General features: G+C 31.4%; 1 protein-coding gene across 1 annotated transcript in view; it reads right to left on the bottom strand.

Annotated features, from left to right (window-relative positions):
• Positions 1-624: 624 nt before the first annotated feature.
• The window catches only part of LOC139500078 (uncharacterized), a 254,646-nt gene continuing 235,701 nt past the window's right edge, over positions 625-19,569 (bottom strand). The window contains exon 7 of the mRNA XM_071288815.1: positions 625-907. Within this exon, the coding sequence (XP_071144916.1) occupies positions 754-907 (154 nt within the window). The 3' untranslated portion in view covers positions 625-753. The remainder of the gene's footprint in view (positions 908-19,569) is intronic.

Genomic DNA, 19,569 nt, shown 5'->3' with positions numbered 1-19,569 from the left:
AGATTATTACTTACCTCTCCTATACGTATGGCTATTATCCTAAAATTATATTTTTTATGCAATTGGAAATGAATGAATTTTATCAATGGGGATGATACTATTACAACAACTCTTTTTAATATAAAGTGATTGAATTCCATACCGGACCCTCTTTTCTTGGAAGAATATGATTGATTATAATGGGAATCACTGAAGCTTGCCCGGAGCGGGCCTCTTCTTGGGCAGTCAATGGGCCCCATTAATGACAAATTCTGGATCCGCACTATCTTTATATTGAAATTGTGAACGACAGGCGATGTTTCGTCTACATAACAGTCATCAGTGGCGCTCGAATAATTATAATATCAAATATTGTAAAGTCATTTAATTAACATTTATCTTAAAATTGCAATTATTATAATGTTATCAAATAGTACCTTTATATTGAAGGTGTTCTAATGGCATCACAAAAAAATATTTTCATTTTAATTGTTATAATAACACAAAATGCAACATATTTAATGAACATGTAATAATTATAATGACCAAACGTAATAGTATTACAGTAAGGAGGACATGTTGCAGTTTCAATATCAAACATACTGTACTATGGATGACAATTAAAAATAACTATAATCACACATTCCTATCTTCTGTTGTCATTTTATTAAGTCTTCTAGAGATCTAAAATGATTATTCAAATATATTGATTATTCACATATATAGTTCCAAACATGTGAGTTATGTTCAATTCTTCTTTTTCATTTTTAGACATTATTCATGGTCTGAAATAGAATTGATCTTTTGTAATTCATTTTCAACTTCCTCAATTTCCATATCAATTCTTTGTAATTCAGATTGGACTCTTTTCTTATCCGATATCAGTCGATCTCTCGTTTTTTGACAGAACCGCTTTTGATAGCCACCCCTATAAAGTAGTGAGAACTAAATGAGTAATATTTATGATACTTAATATAATTTGAAACAATGGAATAATGTAACTTATGGCAAGTAACAATAAAAAAAACCTGAGAATAATGACTAAATGTCAAAGCATGTTTTTAAGAGACCATTACCAAATATAATATTCCTTTTGTAGCTCACCTTGCTCAAGGGACCGAGTGAGCTTTTCTCGTCACTAAGCGTCCATAGTCTGTCGTCCTCTGAAACAACTGGGCCAAATTTAACCACTTTTGGCCACAATCAACATTTGAGTATCTAGTTTAAAATTTAGATATCTGCAACCAAATCATTTATAGGTTATTGTTTATCAGGTCAATATCTATCGGTCCTGAAATTTTCAGACAAATCGTAGAACTGTAAATAGCAATAATGTTCATCAAAGTAAGATTTACAAATAAGTCACCTTGACCAAAATGGTCAATTGACCTCTAAAGGATTTATTGTCCTTTAGAGTAAATTTTTAACAATTTGTTGGTAAATTTTTGTAATCTTACAAAACTCTTCTAATCTGAATCAGGTGAGCGACACACACTCCTTGGAGCTTGTTGTTTTTCTTTCGGTCGGATTGTTGTCTGTAGCTTTTTGTTTTTCGATAAAAATTATTTAGCAAATTCGTACACTATTATTTGTCGTTTACACACTGGTGAATTCTTGTATTTCCCTTTAAATATTTTTCTCTAAATTCTTTAACTCTTTTATGAATTTAACAAGGAAATAGTGGAGTTAAATCTGAAAAATTACAATATGCATGATATTTTGATATAAATAATACTTATATCAAAACGTCTGTGGTGTACACAATAGAGACTTAAAATGGCATAAATCTAGCAAATAATTCGGAAAAATCCTCCTCTGGGGCTTCTTGAAGTTGCAATGAAAAGAGTTTTTTTTTTATCCATTATGCAAGTCCGATGAAGAACAACAATGAAAACCTTGTGCCGTTGCTCGTCTTTAATGTAGACAAGTTCGTAATCAAATTTGGTACACTGAATCTATCAGGTCGTCCCTTCTTATTCTAAACCAGAAACATTGAATTTGATAGAAATAGGAATTAATCTCAATGCGAAAATTTCTAAGGTCCTAAACAAAAACTATCATAGATATGATTACAATGAACATTATATATGTGTATCAAAAGTTTTAAACAGGTGTTCGATTACACCTAATGCATGTGTATATTGGAAAATTATAAACAATACACATGGAAAAAGTATTGCAACACCAAATTGAAATTCAAATTAAAAAGACACTCTTTATTCTTTTGTGATATAATTTGTTGAAATAGAACTAGTTAAACATTATTTAAATATCACCTGACTTTAATCAATAAATATCGATTCGATAAGTTCTTATCTGCACATACAGCTACTGTACTCTTAAACAACAAAAGAGATGTTTTTATCCTCATTATTTTTAACACTTTAAATAACCAAGTTTATAAATTTATGTGATTGACAACTTGTAATTGGTCATCCACAACTCATAACTGCAGCAAGATGGCAGATAATCAGCATGAGAGAATCAGGTATGTCGCTGTGGCAATTGCACATATTGTTAGTCATCACCATTCCACTGTAAGTCGTTGTGAGAGTAAAAATCAGGCAACACACGATGTTAAAGACCTTCCGAGATCAAGAAGATCCCCTATAACATCTTCTAGGGAAAAACAAGCATAATGAAGGTTTGTCAGAAGGAAAACCATTGCAAACAATACAATCCTAAAAAGAGAGTGATAATCATACAGCAGCCTTTAAACAAGAACTAATAGAGATCGGCTCATTCCTACCGGTTATCGTGCGATAACACCATTTCAGGGACATTTGCCTACGAGCAGGCAAGCAGTTGCCCGTATCCAATATAGTGCAGAGCTCGCCAAAGTTGGAAATTAGCATGGTGGAGAAAGATCCATTGTTGCAATGGTATTCGGTTTATCTTCTTTTGCACGATCATAGCCCTAATTTGATCCATATCGAGCATATATGGGACATTATAGGGCGTAAAGTGCACGAAAGGACACCCCAGTTCAAACACATCATGAAATAAACAACACTCTTCGTCAAGAATGGTTGTTGCTATCTTATTAGGAACAAATGAGTCGACTTATGGTAGGAATTAGAAGACGTTAATATGCGGTTACCCGTTTGAATGGAGGCTGCGCACAAAGTACTAATTCTTTGGCGTATAACGATCAACCATGATGTGAACACTCACCTTAAGATTAATTTTGAAATGTCTGACATTGTAAAGTTCGACTAGAGTAAAAGTTGTAAAATGCATTTTTTGGTACAAAAAACACGTCATTTTGTTATAAAATTTTGGTTAAATACATGTAAAACACTTTTTTTTCATACATTGTTTGTTCGTTTTAATGCCAATGTTATCATTAACTACGTTTCAATATTATTTAAAAAATATTTTATCAAATTTCATCCAAAATAAGAGGCTGATTTTTAAAGTTTTAAAAAATCAAGGTGTTGCAATACTTTTTTCCATATGAATATATACTCAGATTCATTATATGTCTTCTTATATTGACGATGAAGATCTCGACTAATTTCATGTATTTTCAAATCTAGGGTAATTGATTTTAGAATTTAACACAAAACTCATATTAATTTAGCTAACAGGAATAACATGAACACGTAAACTACCTAAAGTTACAATACATTAACGTTCTTTTAGCTGATTGGCAAATCCTTTTGGCAATCATATAACATGGCCTATATAGTTATAGTTATATTCAATGACAATGATATATAGATGCAGTGGAGATCAATTCTAACCTCTCATTCAATCTGTCAGAATCTGTCAGGAGAACTGTTCTAGGACAGTACGTAGAACTGTCAGCTTCAAGTTGACACCTTTGTCAGTTCTAGCTAGAACAGTTCTAACCTAGAACTGATTTGGTCAGCTCTACCAGAACTGATCCTGACAGTTCTACTCTAAAACAGTTTTAGACAGTTCTCTAGCTATAACTGACCAAATCTGTGGTCAGTTCTTCTTCTAGAACAGTTCTACGGTTAGAATTGATTTTAAATTCTACGGCTAGAATTGATTTATAAATTATACGGCTAGAATTGATTTATAAATTTTGCGGCGTGAATTGATTTATAAATTCTACGGCTAAAATTAAATTACAAATTCTACGGCTAGTTTTAAGAAGATTTTATATCAGGATGGATTGTTTAATATAAATGAAAGCAATTGGAAAACAAAAGTATGCTCGCATCAGTTTATAGTGCCAGCATGTCCTCTTTTTAATCAAAAGTTTGAAACGTAAACTAATTTCAGTAGTTTTGATATCTCAGACTGTCTCATATAACAACATTATTTGTTCGCATCAACCAAAACTTACCATATTTGACAGAATCAACCAAAACTGACCATTTGTGACAGCATCAACCAAACCTGACCATATTTACACTTTATTATGTAAATCTTGATACATGTATATATATATATAGCCGAATAGTAAATCATATATAGTTACATATAACAATGGATTGTTTAATTCAAATGACAGCAATATTGGAACACATTTGCTACAAAAAAAAAATCCACATCAATACCAGCAAGTCCTCTTTTTATTCAAAATATTTAATTGTATACAAATTTCAGTAGTTTCGATATATCAGGCTGAGTCGTTTTAACAAAATTATTTGACCGCATCAACCAAAACTGATCATATTTACACTTTATCATGTAAATATATATGACCTCATTGTAAACCAATAATATTTCTATGTCAGGACGGATCGTATAATAAAAATGACACCAACTTTAGAATACAATACACCTTATCGCTAATCCCGGCTGACCCGGCCGCTTGAACTTTTGAAGCATACAACAATCACTTTTCCATTGTGGCATCAGATATTTTGTTTTATGACGTCAAAATTTTACGGGAGCCTGTGTGATATCCAGTAATTGCGGACAAATAGCGATAAGGTGTATTTATATCATATCTAAAAAATTTAGCGCGCCGTTATTTCCTCTCTGTATCCATAATAATGAACTGTCACTAAAGTGACTTTTTAAGTCAGAAGTTTGTGATGTTTTTTTTTTTTTTAAACAAAACTATTTAACAGCATCCTCCAACACTCACATGACTGATTCATTTGCTTTATTTTAAAATAGAAAGTACATGTATGGAAAGTTCTCTTCTTGGAAGAGTGTACTTTTAATATAATTTGAAGAAAGCAAAGAAAAATGCATGATTTCGTTTTTAGCCGAACGTCCAGGGGCAAATGTTTCATTCATGTTCAGATCGAGTATATTTTTCTGACGTTCCAGACTTCCAGATATCATTTATAATCGTTATGGATAAGTGTATCTAAATTGACGAGATAGTGCAAATGTATATAGTTTTTTTTTTACGTTATACAATACTTTTTTCATAAAAACCCATAATTCATCCACTGTACAATGATCGTTTGAACATTTGTCAAAACAGAATCTTAAATCATGAATGTAAATCCAAAGTAAACAAAGTAATTACGTATTAAATGAAGAGTTATATTTAGGAAGAGACTGTTAAAAACGGGGAATGAAGAAACGTACGTAAACAATGATGTTTCATATGCAATCTTATAAAAAAAATGTATCCGATGAGTTGGATAACCTTCTATCCACTTCGATATTTGTACATGTAACGTTTGATCAGTAAAAAATATAGAAAATCTGCTATTATGTATCGAAGTAATTGGAAGTGCTTTTGTTCTTCTAAATTCTAAAGTACCCTTATTGCAGTGACGTCATTTAGAACTGTTCTACAGTCCTGACTGATTTAGTTAGTTCTGCTGACAGTTCTACGGTAAGAACTGATTTGGACAGTTTATCTTGAACAGTTTTAGACAGTTCTACCCTAGAACTGATCCTGACAGTTCTACCTAGAACTGATTTAGTCAGTTCTACCTAGAACTGATTCTGACAGTTCTACTTAGAACAGTTCTAGGGTAGAATTGTTCTTGGTAGAACTGTTCTAGGACAGGTTAGAACAGTTCTATGACAGATTATTCTGACAGTTCTAATGAGAGGTTAGAAGTGATCTCCACTGTATATATATATATATATATATATATATATATATATATATATATATATATATATATATATATATATATATATATATATATATATATATATGTATACAAATTAAAAAACATATGTATTCTTTTATTAGTTACAAAAGTAGGACTTTCTTGTAAAGGGAATCCAAATGTGCATGGATTACCATTCTTTTTTCTGGTGCAAGAAAATTGGTACCGTTAATTTTATTTTATCTAATATGCCAGTCAAAATTCAGGAATAATCTGATGGTTGCCATTGTTTTTTTTGTCGGATTTTGTTTAATACAGGTAAAGTATATAGATTATGTATTTGTTTAAAACAAGTAGAGTAAAGATTTATAATTGATTTAGAACAGGTTAAATAGAGATCAACTATTTGTTTAGAACAGGTAGAGTAGAGATTAATAATTTATACCATTTCATTTCGAGAACTGGTTAAAAAAAAATTGATGACAATAATAAGGTATAAGTATATGACAGCAAATAATGGTTGGCGTAAGATAATTGCAAGTAAATTCTAAAAACAGTACAGTCGAAAACCAATATTTCCATTTCCGTCTCTTATTGGTTTATATATCCGATATATATATTGCCATGAAACTTTGTAAGCAGTCTCATAGTTTATTAAGCTTAGGTCATACCAAGTTTTATTAAGATTGGTCAATTTTTTCTATCCTATATAGCCATTAGGTGAAATCATGAAATATAGAATCAGTACTTGGGCAACTTCCCTGAATGATTTAATGGTGTCAATTTGTCAAAAAGAATAAAACTAAAGGACTTAAACTTTTATTTGATAGAAATCTGCAAAAATTTCCCATTTTGGCATTACATGGGGGAAATTGAGCATTTCAAAGCCTTTTTAATTTTGATGCATAAGTGGCATTCTAACTTGCTATCTGACAGGTTTTCATGATTTAATATTTGTATTTCTATGCTTCAATCCAGTTGTATAACTCATTTGTGAACTCTGAATCTACAGAAAAGAAGATTATCTCAGATAATGTGTGCAAAATATGCTGTATAAATGACCCTGGGGTAATGCTCTGTTTGGATCAAGTTAAATGTGAGGAGCTTGGTACATAAAAGTTGAAGTCCATATTGAAGATTTCACTAAATTTGTAGAAAAAGCAATTTATAATGTCTTTTGTACCTGTCTCATTTCACATAATATCTCTCTTTTCTTCTGTAGGATAGCAAGTGGTTCAAATATAAGCCTGTTTGGGCTAAAATTGCATGCAAGTTTATCACTAAAAATTGAAAAATCTTTGCATTTGACCATACTGTCTGCACAAAAAGTTGAACTAAAGAGTTCTTTTGTGCTCAGATTTATTGTATCATGTAACTTGAGTATAGAAATGATGAATAAGACACAAATTTTTATTTCCTATATATGCATTTTTAAATGTAAATATGTGCTACGGCCTAAATTGACCCTAAACTATTTTCAGACTTACTTGGCCTAAGACCCTTTTAAACTAATATGATGTGCTATTTGTAATTTTTCTTTCCATTTAAAGTACAATAAATACATATGTTAGGATTATTTATAACCAAAAAACATCACAAATTTAAAATTGCTGGAAAATATTACATCTTCGAGTAAGGCTCCCCTTCATTGGAAAACCTCCATTTTTAGGCACAGGCTCATATACATTTGACTTTTGAATAATTATGCTAAGTCTGATAAATTAAATGAGTATTCTATTGCTTTTGATACATGATATATTATATATTAAGGCATTTAAAAAGTGGTTTTTTTTTGCAATATTTTGATTTTTAAAGCCCCAAATGTTGATAGTTGAAATTTTTCAATTTTAACGTCAAATTTTTACATGCAATGTTGAATATAGAATTTATCATACTGTCTATAATATATATCCCATTGCCATGAAACTTTGTAAGCAGTCTCATAGTTTATTAGGCTTATGTCATACCAAGTTTTATTAAGATTGGTCAATTTTTTCTATCCTATTAGGTCCGAGTACACAGTTATCGTCCCTTGATTTTCGTTGTCCACAAATATAGTCCCTACAGTGGACAGTGTGTTAATTGTCAATTTTTTGTATACCCCTTCCAAATTTATTTATTTATGTTTTATGCCTCAAGTAGCAAGAAGGGGGATGAAATTACACTGTAAAAAAGTTGATTCATGAATTATAATGTAAAGTAGTGATTTGGTCCAGTTGAAAAAGGTCAAAAATTAGCATTTCGGAAGCTGTCAAAAGATTTCAAGCCCCCATTCACATAAAATTGTCCATATTTTGAGTTAGAGCTGATGAATTTTTCTATAATTTTGATATAATTTGTCCCAAAAGTAGTACAACACACTGTAAAAATATTATGGAGAAAGCGCAGGTAGGATTTTTTTTATTTCCATTTATTGTCCAAAGGAAATGCACTACGAAATAACTGTGTACTCGGACCAACTACAATAGTTAACGAGTCAGTAGCTGTCAATATCTCATGTAATGAAATATACCAGTAGGCATAATCTATATCTGAAGTTATGCAAACAGCTATAGGATTTGTTATTTCTTTGTTTTCCATATTAGGTGCACTATGTAGCATTATATTAATGAAAATAGTCTTATCGTCTATGTTCATCCCAGCACTGTTAGTTCTTAATTTTATGGTTTCTGGATTGATCATGCCATTCAATGTATGTTAAATGAAAATGAATGTAAGCTGTACGGCTTTGCAATAACCTGGATCGGATTCGTGTCCATATCATTCATGACAGCGTGGTAGTCCAGTCATACGAATTAATATGTTTTTCGAATTTACCGAAAGTCGGATCTGAAATAGAGTTTTTTAGTTGATAGGATGTGTTTTACTAAGCGGTATCGCTGCAGGTACAATATTCTTGTAATGTAGAAATAATTTTTCAGTACTTCTTTGTTTTAATATAATTCATAGCAAAATCTTCATTTTAATGGAATAGCATAAAACGTTACGTATTCTCAACGAATATATCGAAAAACGCTATGTTTAACTTGAATCAAAAAAAAATATTTGTACTATGCCTTCTGTGGTTGGTCACTAATTTTGGCTTAATTGATTGACCCGAATCAAGATTAGTGATTTAATATCAAAATTAACAAATAAGTTTGAACGTTGAAGAACGTTTTATGACCTATAATATTTTAGTTTTACAAATAATGACCTGATATGAGATTTGTCTCATTGGCACACGTACCACATCGTCTTTAACTCAAAACGGCATGATTCGTTTGGCAATTATTTCTTAGTTCACAGATTCGGTAAAACTTTCAGTGTGTAAAAACAACAGCTGCGGCGTACGCTCAAGTTGCATATTGATATAGAAATCAATTGTATTGCCCTTTGTAAATCAAACCCAAATTAATAACTTCGCATATACGGTGCTCTTAATCTTAATCGATTGAAAGTGGGTTTTTTATGACTTCCTTGACATAATCCACTTTGTCCCATAAGGGACATAGGATGACCACATTGGATTTTAATCTTTACCTGTCCATGGCTATTTTCTTTGCTTCTTTCCACATTTTCCCAATTTCTGTTGATCAGATGCCAGGTGGATTTTGGTCGCCCTCTTTCACGATGACTCTGAGGATTCAAATATAATACCTGTCTAGTTACATTTGTGTTGTTTTGACGTAACGTGTGTCCAAGCTATTTCCATCAACGTATCGTAATTGTTCTTTCTATTGGTTCTTGTTTTGTCCTTTTCCATAGATCTTGTTTGCTAATGGTGTTTGGCCACTTGATTCCAATGATGTTTCTAATACACCTTGTCATGAAAACTTGTAATGCTTTGTAAAACACAGCGGTTAGTTTCCAGGTTTCTGACCCATAAAGAAGTATAGGCTTTAAATTGGAGTTGAAGATCCTGATTTTGATGTTTGTTTGATTAAAAGTTTTTTTTTATTTATTTATAAATGGAGTTGTGTGTTAAAATTGAATATCCGAATGGCCTATTTAGTTATCATTAAAAAGAAATATATGGATAATCACTGAAAAAAAACTAATAACAGTTAGTCGTTCGATCATTTGATTGACACATTTGATACTCAGGAATATGCTGCTTTGCAATTTGTCCAAAATGTTCTGCCAACATTATTACAATTGTATAATATATATTGAAAGGAGAAAGAAATTATCTGCTACAGTAATATTCAAATACATATCTAATATATTTTTTAGCATTTCCGTTGTTTGGAATAGCAGAATATGAACCTTATAAAAGACCATCACTGTGCCATATGAGATGGGCACCATCGAGCCTGATTGAAAACGTGTATTATATATAGCAACACTGATATTGTTTTTCGTGGTACCTTCAATTGTTGTCACAACTCTATACGCATCATATATATCAAGGTACGTTTATAAATTATGTTGTTGTCTCTTAAAAAACGTATTATATCCCTGTAATCAGAGTACAGTGATATATCGACCCGCCTGTCAGATTCTTACATAAAACAGGTTTTCTATAACCTGGTGGAGATTTATATAGTTAAACAATTACGTAAAACGGGGCTATTGTCTATTGTTTAATTTAGAGCAAATTTAAGACATTTTTCAAACTGTTAGCATGCTCACCAGGTTAACGGCCTGGTTGCGTTTTAGCTATTATCTTGTGTAGTGTATAGCACGTTCAACAAACAATTCAGCATTTTAATAACTTAATAAATGCTTCTTTGAAAGACTCAGACGTTTCATCACTATGGTTAACGTTTTGCTTTACATGTATGGCAATCACATTAAAAAATAGCTTATCACCACATTGATCGTGTAAAAAACGGTGACAAAACTAAATAATTAAAAACGACGAAAAGAAAAACAAGTCCATAAACACTGATCAACACTGTCGACTGGGCAACAGGAAGAAACAAAATATCTGTTGGTGCTCCGGAAGGGTAAGCAAGTAAATGTGACATTAGTTTGAAATTAAATTGAAATGAAATGAAATGCGTGCCTTTTTATTGTTTATATTTACCCTATTTAGATATTTAGGCAAATGACTCGTTTAAACGAGTTATGCCGATGCTAAAGACCTTCGTTGTTATAAGCGGTAAGTAAACTTTGCTTATTTTACAAATTTATTTTTTTTCAAATCATAGCAATAAAACTCATAATTCAATTTCTTTACATTTATTGAAGGGTGGGGGAGTGCGAGTGATTTCTATTAAATCAAGTAAATAACTAGAAAACTTCGCTTTGATTTAAAAATCTGACCCCAAGAGTTTTTCTTAGTTGCCATTTTCTTCTCCTGTATTTGTACAGTAATGTCTAAATGTAGTGAGTTACACGTGTTAAAGGAATATAAAAATAAACGGTCTCACAATACTTATTCCAAGCAAGTCATTCTAGAATTTATAAGCTAATCAATTTTTATCATATAATGCTAACCTGCAAAAGTAGAACATTATTGTAGTTTATTTTAAATGTTAAGAAAAGTTATCAATGTAAATTTTTCAGGTACGTTTATATTAGCATGGACACCGTACGTTGTCTGTGTTATAATGGATTTATTTGGAATTGATTACCATTCTAATAACGTCTATCTCATGTCCTCAATGGTGGCGAAGGTTTCTTTAACTGTGATTCCAATATTACTTTTGATACATCATAGGAAATTCAAGAGAGAATTGGAAAGTGTCGCTAGTGATGTAATTGACAAAATCGAAAAAAAAAGACAAATTTATCAGGAGAGTATGCCGTAGACTGTATGAAGGGAAATAAGCATAAATACAATCCAGGTGAAACGAATGCAGGACCAATTCAACATATTGCTTACATTCAACTTAACAAATGGAATACTTAATCATTCTATAACTAACTTGCACAAAAATGTTGAAAGCTACATTTTGTACCACTTAATACTTTATTTTGGCCTTTTTGACCTCTTTTTTATTCAAACGTCACTTATAAGTCTTTTGTAGACAAAAAAACACGTCAGCGTAAACTCGACATTTTGATCCTCGTATCTATGATGAGTTTATTTACTACCAAATTCACTCATTTTGGAATTATCAACCAATACTAAAATATGAACAGAAGCAGTTGTTATCAAATAGTCCGGTTTGATGTATGTTGGTGTTTGTTTTTGTAGAAGTTCAATGTTTCTGTTGTTTCGATTTTACTCTTACAGTTGGTGTGTTTCCATCAGTTTTGGTTTGTGGATCGGATTTGTTTAGGTTACATCGATTTATGACTATTGAACAGCAATATACTTATAATATCTGTATCTATTGAATATTTATCATTCTACTCTACTGGTATTTGGTTGGTTTTTTTTTCAGAAAATATTTATAGAATACATTTTGAGTGTCTCTGCTGGATTTAATTACATGACATTATTCAAGTGTACACATCTATTATAACTGAAACTTACAATCGTCACAACTCGGCCGATTCCGTACCTCATATAAAGAAGGAGAGAAGCGGAATCACCCGAGGATTGACGATTAGGAGAATAGCGGAGTCATCCGAGGATTGACGATTGTGAAACTTAGTTATTTTTCTGTCGAAGTTATGCAAAATAATTGTTGACTGTCCTCTTTGTGCCATGTGTGGGTTGACTAGTTACAAATATTTTTCATATTTTGTTTTATTCAAACAGCTCGATAATGTCTAATTAAAAAAATGATAATTGTTTATTCAACTTCAAGTAGCGTATATGTCACGAACATTAGGTCTTAGATAAGTGCAAACAAACTTGTATTATTTTGTGTTTTACTGGAAACTTGCACGACAATAGTAACGGAGTATAGAATTAATTCCAATAGAACAAAAGCTATGTTGAATTGGGGCCTAATTTAATCTTGCAACAAGCTACCCTTGGTAACTTATATCCTTTATAGAGCTATTACAGAGGTGGTTTAAGCTATAATATATAGTACATTGGATATGTATGTACGTATATATTAACTAGTCTCATTCTTGCTGTCGTTCGGAATAATTATGTATCGAACGTCAGTGTCACAAACAGGAAATGTTTGCGTACTACTGTATTCTAGGTTAAAATGTCAGCTATTAAATGTTGATACGTCGGTAAAACTCTCTCCTTTAACACATTATATTGTTATATTTAAAAACAATATTATTATGTTGGCGGATCAAAATCTAAATAAAAAATGATTTACAACAAATTTGAAACTTGAAACTTTCGTTAGCCTAAGGAAAAATATGGTTCACATTCATTACAAGCACGTACACTGACATAAATTTGTTAAAAACATATCACTTTTTGTACCTTGAAACTTGGATAAAGAGTTGACTCATTGGCACTCATACCACATCATATTACTTTTGAAAATCATTCCTCATAGTTTATAGAATAATAATAAACCGAAAACATGAACTTTTATTAAAGCAGATACATGGCTTTTGACAACAATAGCTCATTGTTAACTAGATTATAAAGCCCATGAAATGGGAATGTTACCATAAAGAACTTTCACACTTGTTATGTTTACGGACTTGACACATCAGACCAACACGGACCATACAACCATCTTAAACGAATAAAATACATAAAGCACGATATAAATACATTGTTTTGGGACAACAAAATGAACAAAAAAGTTAAACATGCCGCACATACGGAGAAATGATAAGTATTCTGACGATTCTATTTGATAACATATTTGTTGAATTTTGGGAGGTCAACTTTTCGACAAATTGTCTGCATTCCTTTAGCAAAAATACCGACCTCCGAGGAAAATTCAAATTGTAAAACCCTCATCAAATGGCAAAACAAAAAGCTCAAACAGATCAAACAAATGGAAAATAACTGTCATATTCCTGACTTGGTACAGACATTTAAAAGAACAGTAACTCAGGTTATGATTTCAACTTAATGGATGTGATTGTTAATTTTGTACTGGGATATTCTAAACCAAGTACCAAGTTCCGGACCAAGACCAATGTGTACAGTTTCGGAAACTCAATAATAATAATTTGATAGAAAACCCTTTTATGTTTAGATTTCCATAATCACAATTGACATGTGCAAAACCATTAAATCGGGAAACCAGAAACAATTTTGAACCACATCAACACACGACAACAACTGAACATCAGTTTTCTAACGTAAGACAGGCACTAATAAATGCAGTGGGTTTAAACTTTGTGATATGACCAATCGTCACTCTAACAGAAACAATAGAGTAGCATCACAACAAAGAAAGGTAAACTCTAAATGTCAATTGAAATGGCTTACTAGTATATCAATCAAATACATATCAAAACACGTATATGATAAGTACATTATGTACAAAATAGAAAATATGTTCAGATTAACACATATAAGAAATATCCAAATCCAATAAGTATCATCATCACATACGATCCATAAAAGAACAATGAATCCAATGCATCCACTACCTTGTCCTGGGTAACTGGTACATTTCCCGCGGATTCTGCTGGTTCAACGCAGACGCGCTTCCTCTTCATTGTCCATCTTGCTAAACCTTTCAGTGGTGACCAAATATCATCAGTTTTCTTTTTATAATGGTATTTGATAGTTATAGTTGTACCGTGCAGAATAATTCCACTTACAGTTATAATGATAATCATAACAATAAGTAAAGCGCACATCGGATTCGAGGTAGCTGGTACGGAGGCAGACGCAATAGTAAGAAAAATTGCATATGACAACAACAAGGTGATTGCTAGGCCTATACGTTCTCCTGTTTCAACTGGAACGATGAACACCAATGGGTTCAAAAATCCGAACAGAAATGTTGGAAACACTACCATTGTTGTATAATAAAGCGGTTGGCGTTTGATTTGAACTATGACGTAAAGACTGCTATAATCGGTAGCATTGTCTATTATTAGGGAGCACTGTTCCAGTGTCCAATCTGAATTCGGAATATAGTAGTCAAATTGACATTGATCTTCTTTGTATAGGTGCTTTAATGAAATATAAGGAATTGGTATTCCATATGGGATAGCATGAAGTGTGCACGTCTGTCTATCGAATGGAAATTTAGATATATCTGTGATGCATTTGACATCCAATACGTCCCCAGGAACATTGACAACAAATCCACTACTCCATACACTGATATAGAATTTTTTCCCATCACCAATAGATTCAAATTTATCAACTCGATTACGGATCACTAACGGGGGCAACCATATATTAATTGGATCAAGTATTAAAAAACTTATATTACTATATGATGAAGGATTCCACTTAAGGCGTGGATCATGCCAAAAGAGAATAAAGCTTGCGGTTAATGATAGGCTTTCTTCTACCTCCCTGAAATAGTTGATAGATCCAATAAAAAATCCAATTCGTATGTTCATTGTCTCTGTAGATGGCGTAGGCATCACTTCTTTTGTATAATTCGTTAACAGATCTTTGTATAGTCGCTGAACATCTGTAATTGTTTGAGCATGAATAAAGATTGGCAGTATACAAAAGAAATATAAAATCTGCTTCATTCTGAATCAGACGCAATGCACACTATTATCTATCAAACATTGAAATGTTGTTTCGACTTATAGAATTTAGTTAATTATCGATCAATTAAACGACCACTCAGCATATACATACACTGTCTATTACTGGATCGGTATATGTATTACTAATGCATTGCAACTATATTTCAAAAGAATACCTTAATGTATACGTATGCCCTCGAATGTGAGTGTCAATGACACATAACTCCTTATCGGTTAACAGAAAAATTGAGAGCTAATAACCGCCAGTATAAATACCGATCATTGATTATTATACAAATAGGCTCATATCATTGCTAAAGAAATTAATAAATGCATATAAATAAGATTACCTTCGCAATATAAAATGCATATACGATTCAGCAGGGTTTCTCCTGGTTCAATATTTTTTTAACGATTGTACAAAAATGAATATTGATGTCACATTTTCCATTATTAATGAACAACAATATAAGAAATGCTATCCCGTCATTAGCAGCGTTAAAATTGATATTTCTATTTAATTCAGACGTTTACTTTATGTAATTTTTCAATATTTTTTTTTCAAATTGAATTTAGTTTTTGTTATTTGTTTAAATTAGTTTGACTATCCTAACGTGAATGACAATTAATGTTTTCATTGTCATTGGAAATATTGAAATATTGAATCTTACCGGTCTGACGGTGAACAAATTATACATAATCAATAGATTTTATGCAACGTATCGTTTTGGTTCTATCACAGAAGAAATATCACACAGCGCCGGTAACAGTGACTGATAGAATTAACAAAGCGTTAGCAGTGAACAGTGCTAAATAGTAATTAACAGTAATTAGCCGTAATTAAATTATATCACAGAAAAGATGTTCCAGCACTATAAAATGTGTTCCGGAACTGGTTTTTTAACCAAATGTTTCATAAGTTCCGGCACAGAAATCACAGCTCCATGAGTTTTGTTTCAATATTAAAATTTAAAAAAAAGTGAAATATGTTCCTGTGATATTAGTTTTGAACGAAGGTATTTTATAGAAATCAATGAAAATGTTCTGCTCGAACCTATTTCACTGAAAATAAGTACCTTTTACATATTGCACAGCAAAATATTTTCTTGTTACACTTAAAAAATATAATGCAACCTAGAAGCTGTACTTGTGCTTGCATGGGTACATTTGCAGTTGGAGGCATGACTGTAGGATGAAAATAAGAAATACAAGCCACGATACTGTATCATAATTTGTATCAATGCAGGCACGTATCCAGGGGGGAAGGTGGGTCCGGGGGTTGGAACCTCCATTTTTTCGACGATCAATGCATTTGAATGTGGACATGTAGTTGGACCCCCCTTTTTTTGTCCTGGGTAAGGAACCCGCCTTTTTTAAATGACTGGTTCCGTCCCGGCAATATTTTATAATATAATTAATCAATCACTTTGTCCTTTTCAAATTAGTACAAATGTTAATCTTTCACTGTAATTCTTTTTTTCCGAATGACTTTTATTATTACTTTTTATTCTACTCTTTCCTAGTTCATAAGTGTCATATTTAATATTATTATTTGAGTATGTTATTAAACTTTTACTTTACTCCAAAGGATCCAAATTGGATGTTTACACTTTTTATTTATCACATTTATCAATCGAATACATGTTTTACAATGACTTTAAACTCACTAATGACAAGTGCTCAGTATATAAAATAACTTGTTTGACCAGTGGAACATATTTCACAGACAAGGAACTTATTTCACCAGGTTAGGAAAAATCTCACAAATCCAGAACTTATTTCACCAGGTAAGAAACAAATCTCACAAACATTGAACTTATTTCACCAGGTAAGGAACAAATTTCACCAACCCAGAACTTATTTCTCCAGGTAAAGTATGGAACTTATTTCATAGAGATGGAACAAATTATATAGAAAATGTCTGAAAAAAGTTCTCCCAGAACATATTTCCTGTGTTCATTGTTTACAGCATAACTTATTGATTCTTTAAAGACCCGGACCATGCACACAACAATTTAAGTAAAGTTTGATCTTGAATCATTAGAAATACATGTCATCCCTTCACTTTTTATAAATTTAAATTGTACTGGAAAATATATTGACGATTGGTTCATTAGAAAATGGGGCGCACTACGTTTGCGCGCATTTGGGGATTATTTTTTTTTACATTTGCACGCAGCTTTTGATTACATTTGCGCGCATTCATTTTACAGGTAAACTCAGGTAAAAAAATAAATAAATATTAAATAAAATTATTATAGATGAATATATATTTTTTTATTTTCATAATTAATATGACAATCAATTATTAATTTTGAAATATTTGTTAATACATATTGTTCATATTGAATTCTAAAACCAATTATAATAAAGTTATCATGATAAACTCCGTTACAGCTTAAAGCATACATGTAACTTCTTTGCTTCATTGCGAATATTTCAGAGTGAATAGTGTTTCAACGAATAGTGATCGCTTTTGAAATTAGTAAATAATTTAAGGATTATGTGCCCTTGTGTTGATTCAATGCTAAACATATGGAAATTTTATAGAAAATCCACAGCCTTTATCCTTGTACTATCATCTTTGGCAATTTGATGAATGATTGATATAGAACACTGGACACTTTAAATTTGCAAAACACTCATTTGCAAATCCGCCGCCGCCTCAAATAAGAGCTACAGAGTCATGTATATAACCAAAATGTGCGGAATTACATGGGATTCAATAATTTCATTGGTTTTCTACTGTGACTATTATATTTATTTTGCTAGTTGATTTATAAAAACATGGGATTTTCAATATCCCATGGGACAGGGCAAAATCCCATGGGATTGACCATTATCCCATGGGATTTTGGTTTAAATCCCATGAGATTTTTTTGGATCCCATGGGATAATTGTAGTCCCATGGGACAAAAAAAATCCCATGGGACTATAATTATCCCATGGGATTTTTGATATCCCATGGGACAAAATAAAATCCTATGGGATTCAAATTATAATTATATAAATATAAATATGCAGTAATGTGTATGTTACAATGTATTCTATTTGGTAGTAAATTGTTATAAGATGAATCTTTTTAATGGAATATCTTTTTTTCTTTGGAAATGTTAATTCAACATATTGTTCTATAACTGTTCAAAACTAAACTTTTAAACAACAAAGCAGATAATGTAAGTATTAATATATGTTTATTTATGAATTATAGAATACTTTCTTGAAACACAATTATTTACCATTTGAAATCAATGAAAACCCTATTATTAGGTTTAACATACTAGTAGCTATTTAAGTAAATCTATTTTTTTTCTCAATATCCCTCCACACAAAACATAAATAGTTTCTTATCATTCAGCATTGTGTGATCGTATAGTCCACTTTTTGGTCACTCAGCACAGAACATTGACATTATTGTGGTTTCAATATCTTTGACCGAGTGATGAAAATAATAACTGATCCATCTTTTGTCTTTGAATTTATTCTGATCTTGTTTCTATGCTTTCTCCATTTATTCTAGGTGATGAATTTCAATCCTTCTGAAAAAGAAACAATAAAATCTGAAGTTATGTATTATACAAAATTGTTTGCATACATGTAGCATAATATGATTTTCGATAAAAATAGCTATGCGGTATGGGTTTTACTGATTGTTAAAGGTTGTCCAGTGTCATCAGTTGCTAACCTTCTACATCCTTTGGTCTCTGATGGAGAGTTGTCAATTAAGCAATATACCACATCTTCCTATTCTAATACTATATAACAATCAATTAATTTATTCTTCTTTATAACATTTGGGTATTTTCCCAAGTTATATATAATATATATATGATATATATATGATATATATATATATATAAAGATCAATGGTAAAACTTTAGGCAATTTATATAATAACATTCCATTATTCACAAGAATTTGCAATATATTTTACAAAACGCAGACAACAGAAAAAATATTTCTTTAAGCTTTTGAAGTTTTGACTGAGTTCAACTTGTGTTTTATTTCATTCTTTGGACATATTGGAAATAATGTACATAATGTACTTGATTAAGATCTTGTCATAAATTTATAGCATCGATACTCTTATTTTTGAAGACCATATATCTATTGAGTT

This window comes from Mytilus edulis, chromosome 13 (assembly GCF_963676685.1).
Source record: "Mytilus edulis chromosome 13, xbMytEdul2.2, whole genome shotgun sequence".
NCBI lineage: Eukaryota > Metazoa > Mollusca > Bivalvia > Mytilida > Mytilidae > Mytilus > Mytilus edulis.
The sequence above is the reverse complement of the archived record's forward strand: the minus strand, read 5'-3'. Positions and strand labels throughout refer to the sequence as shown.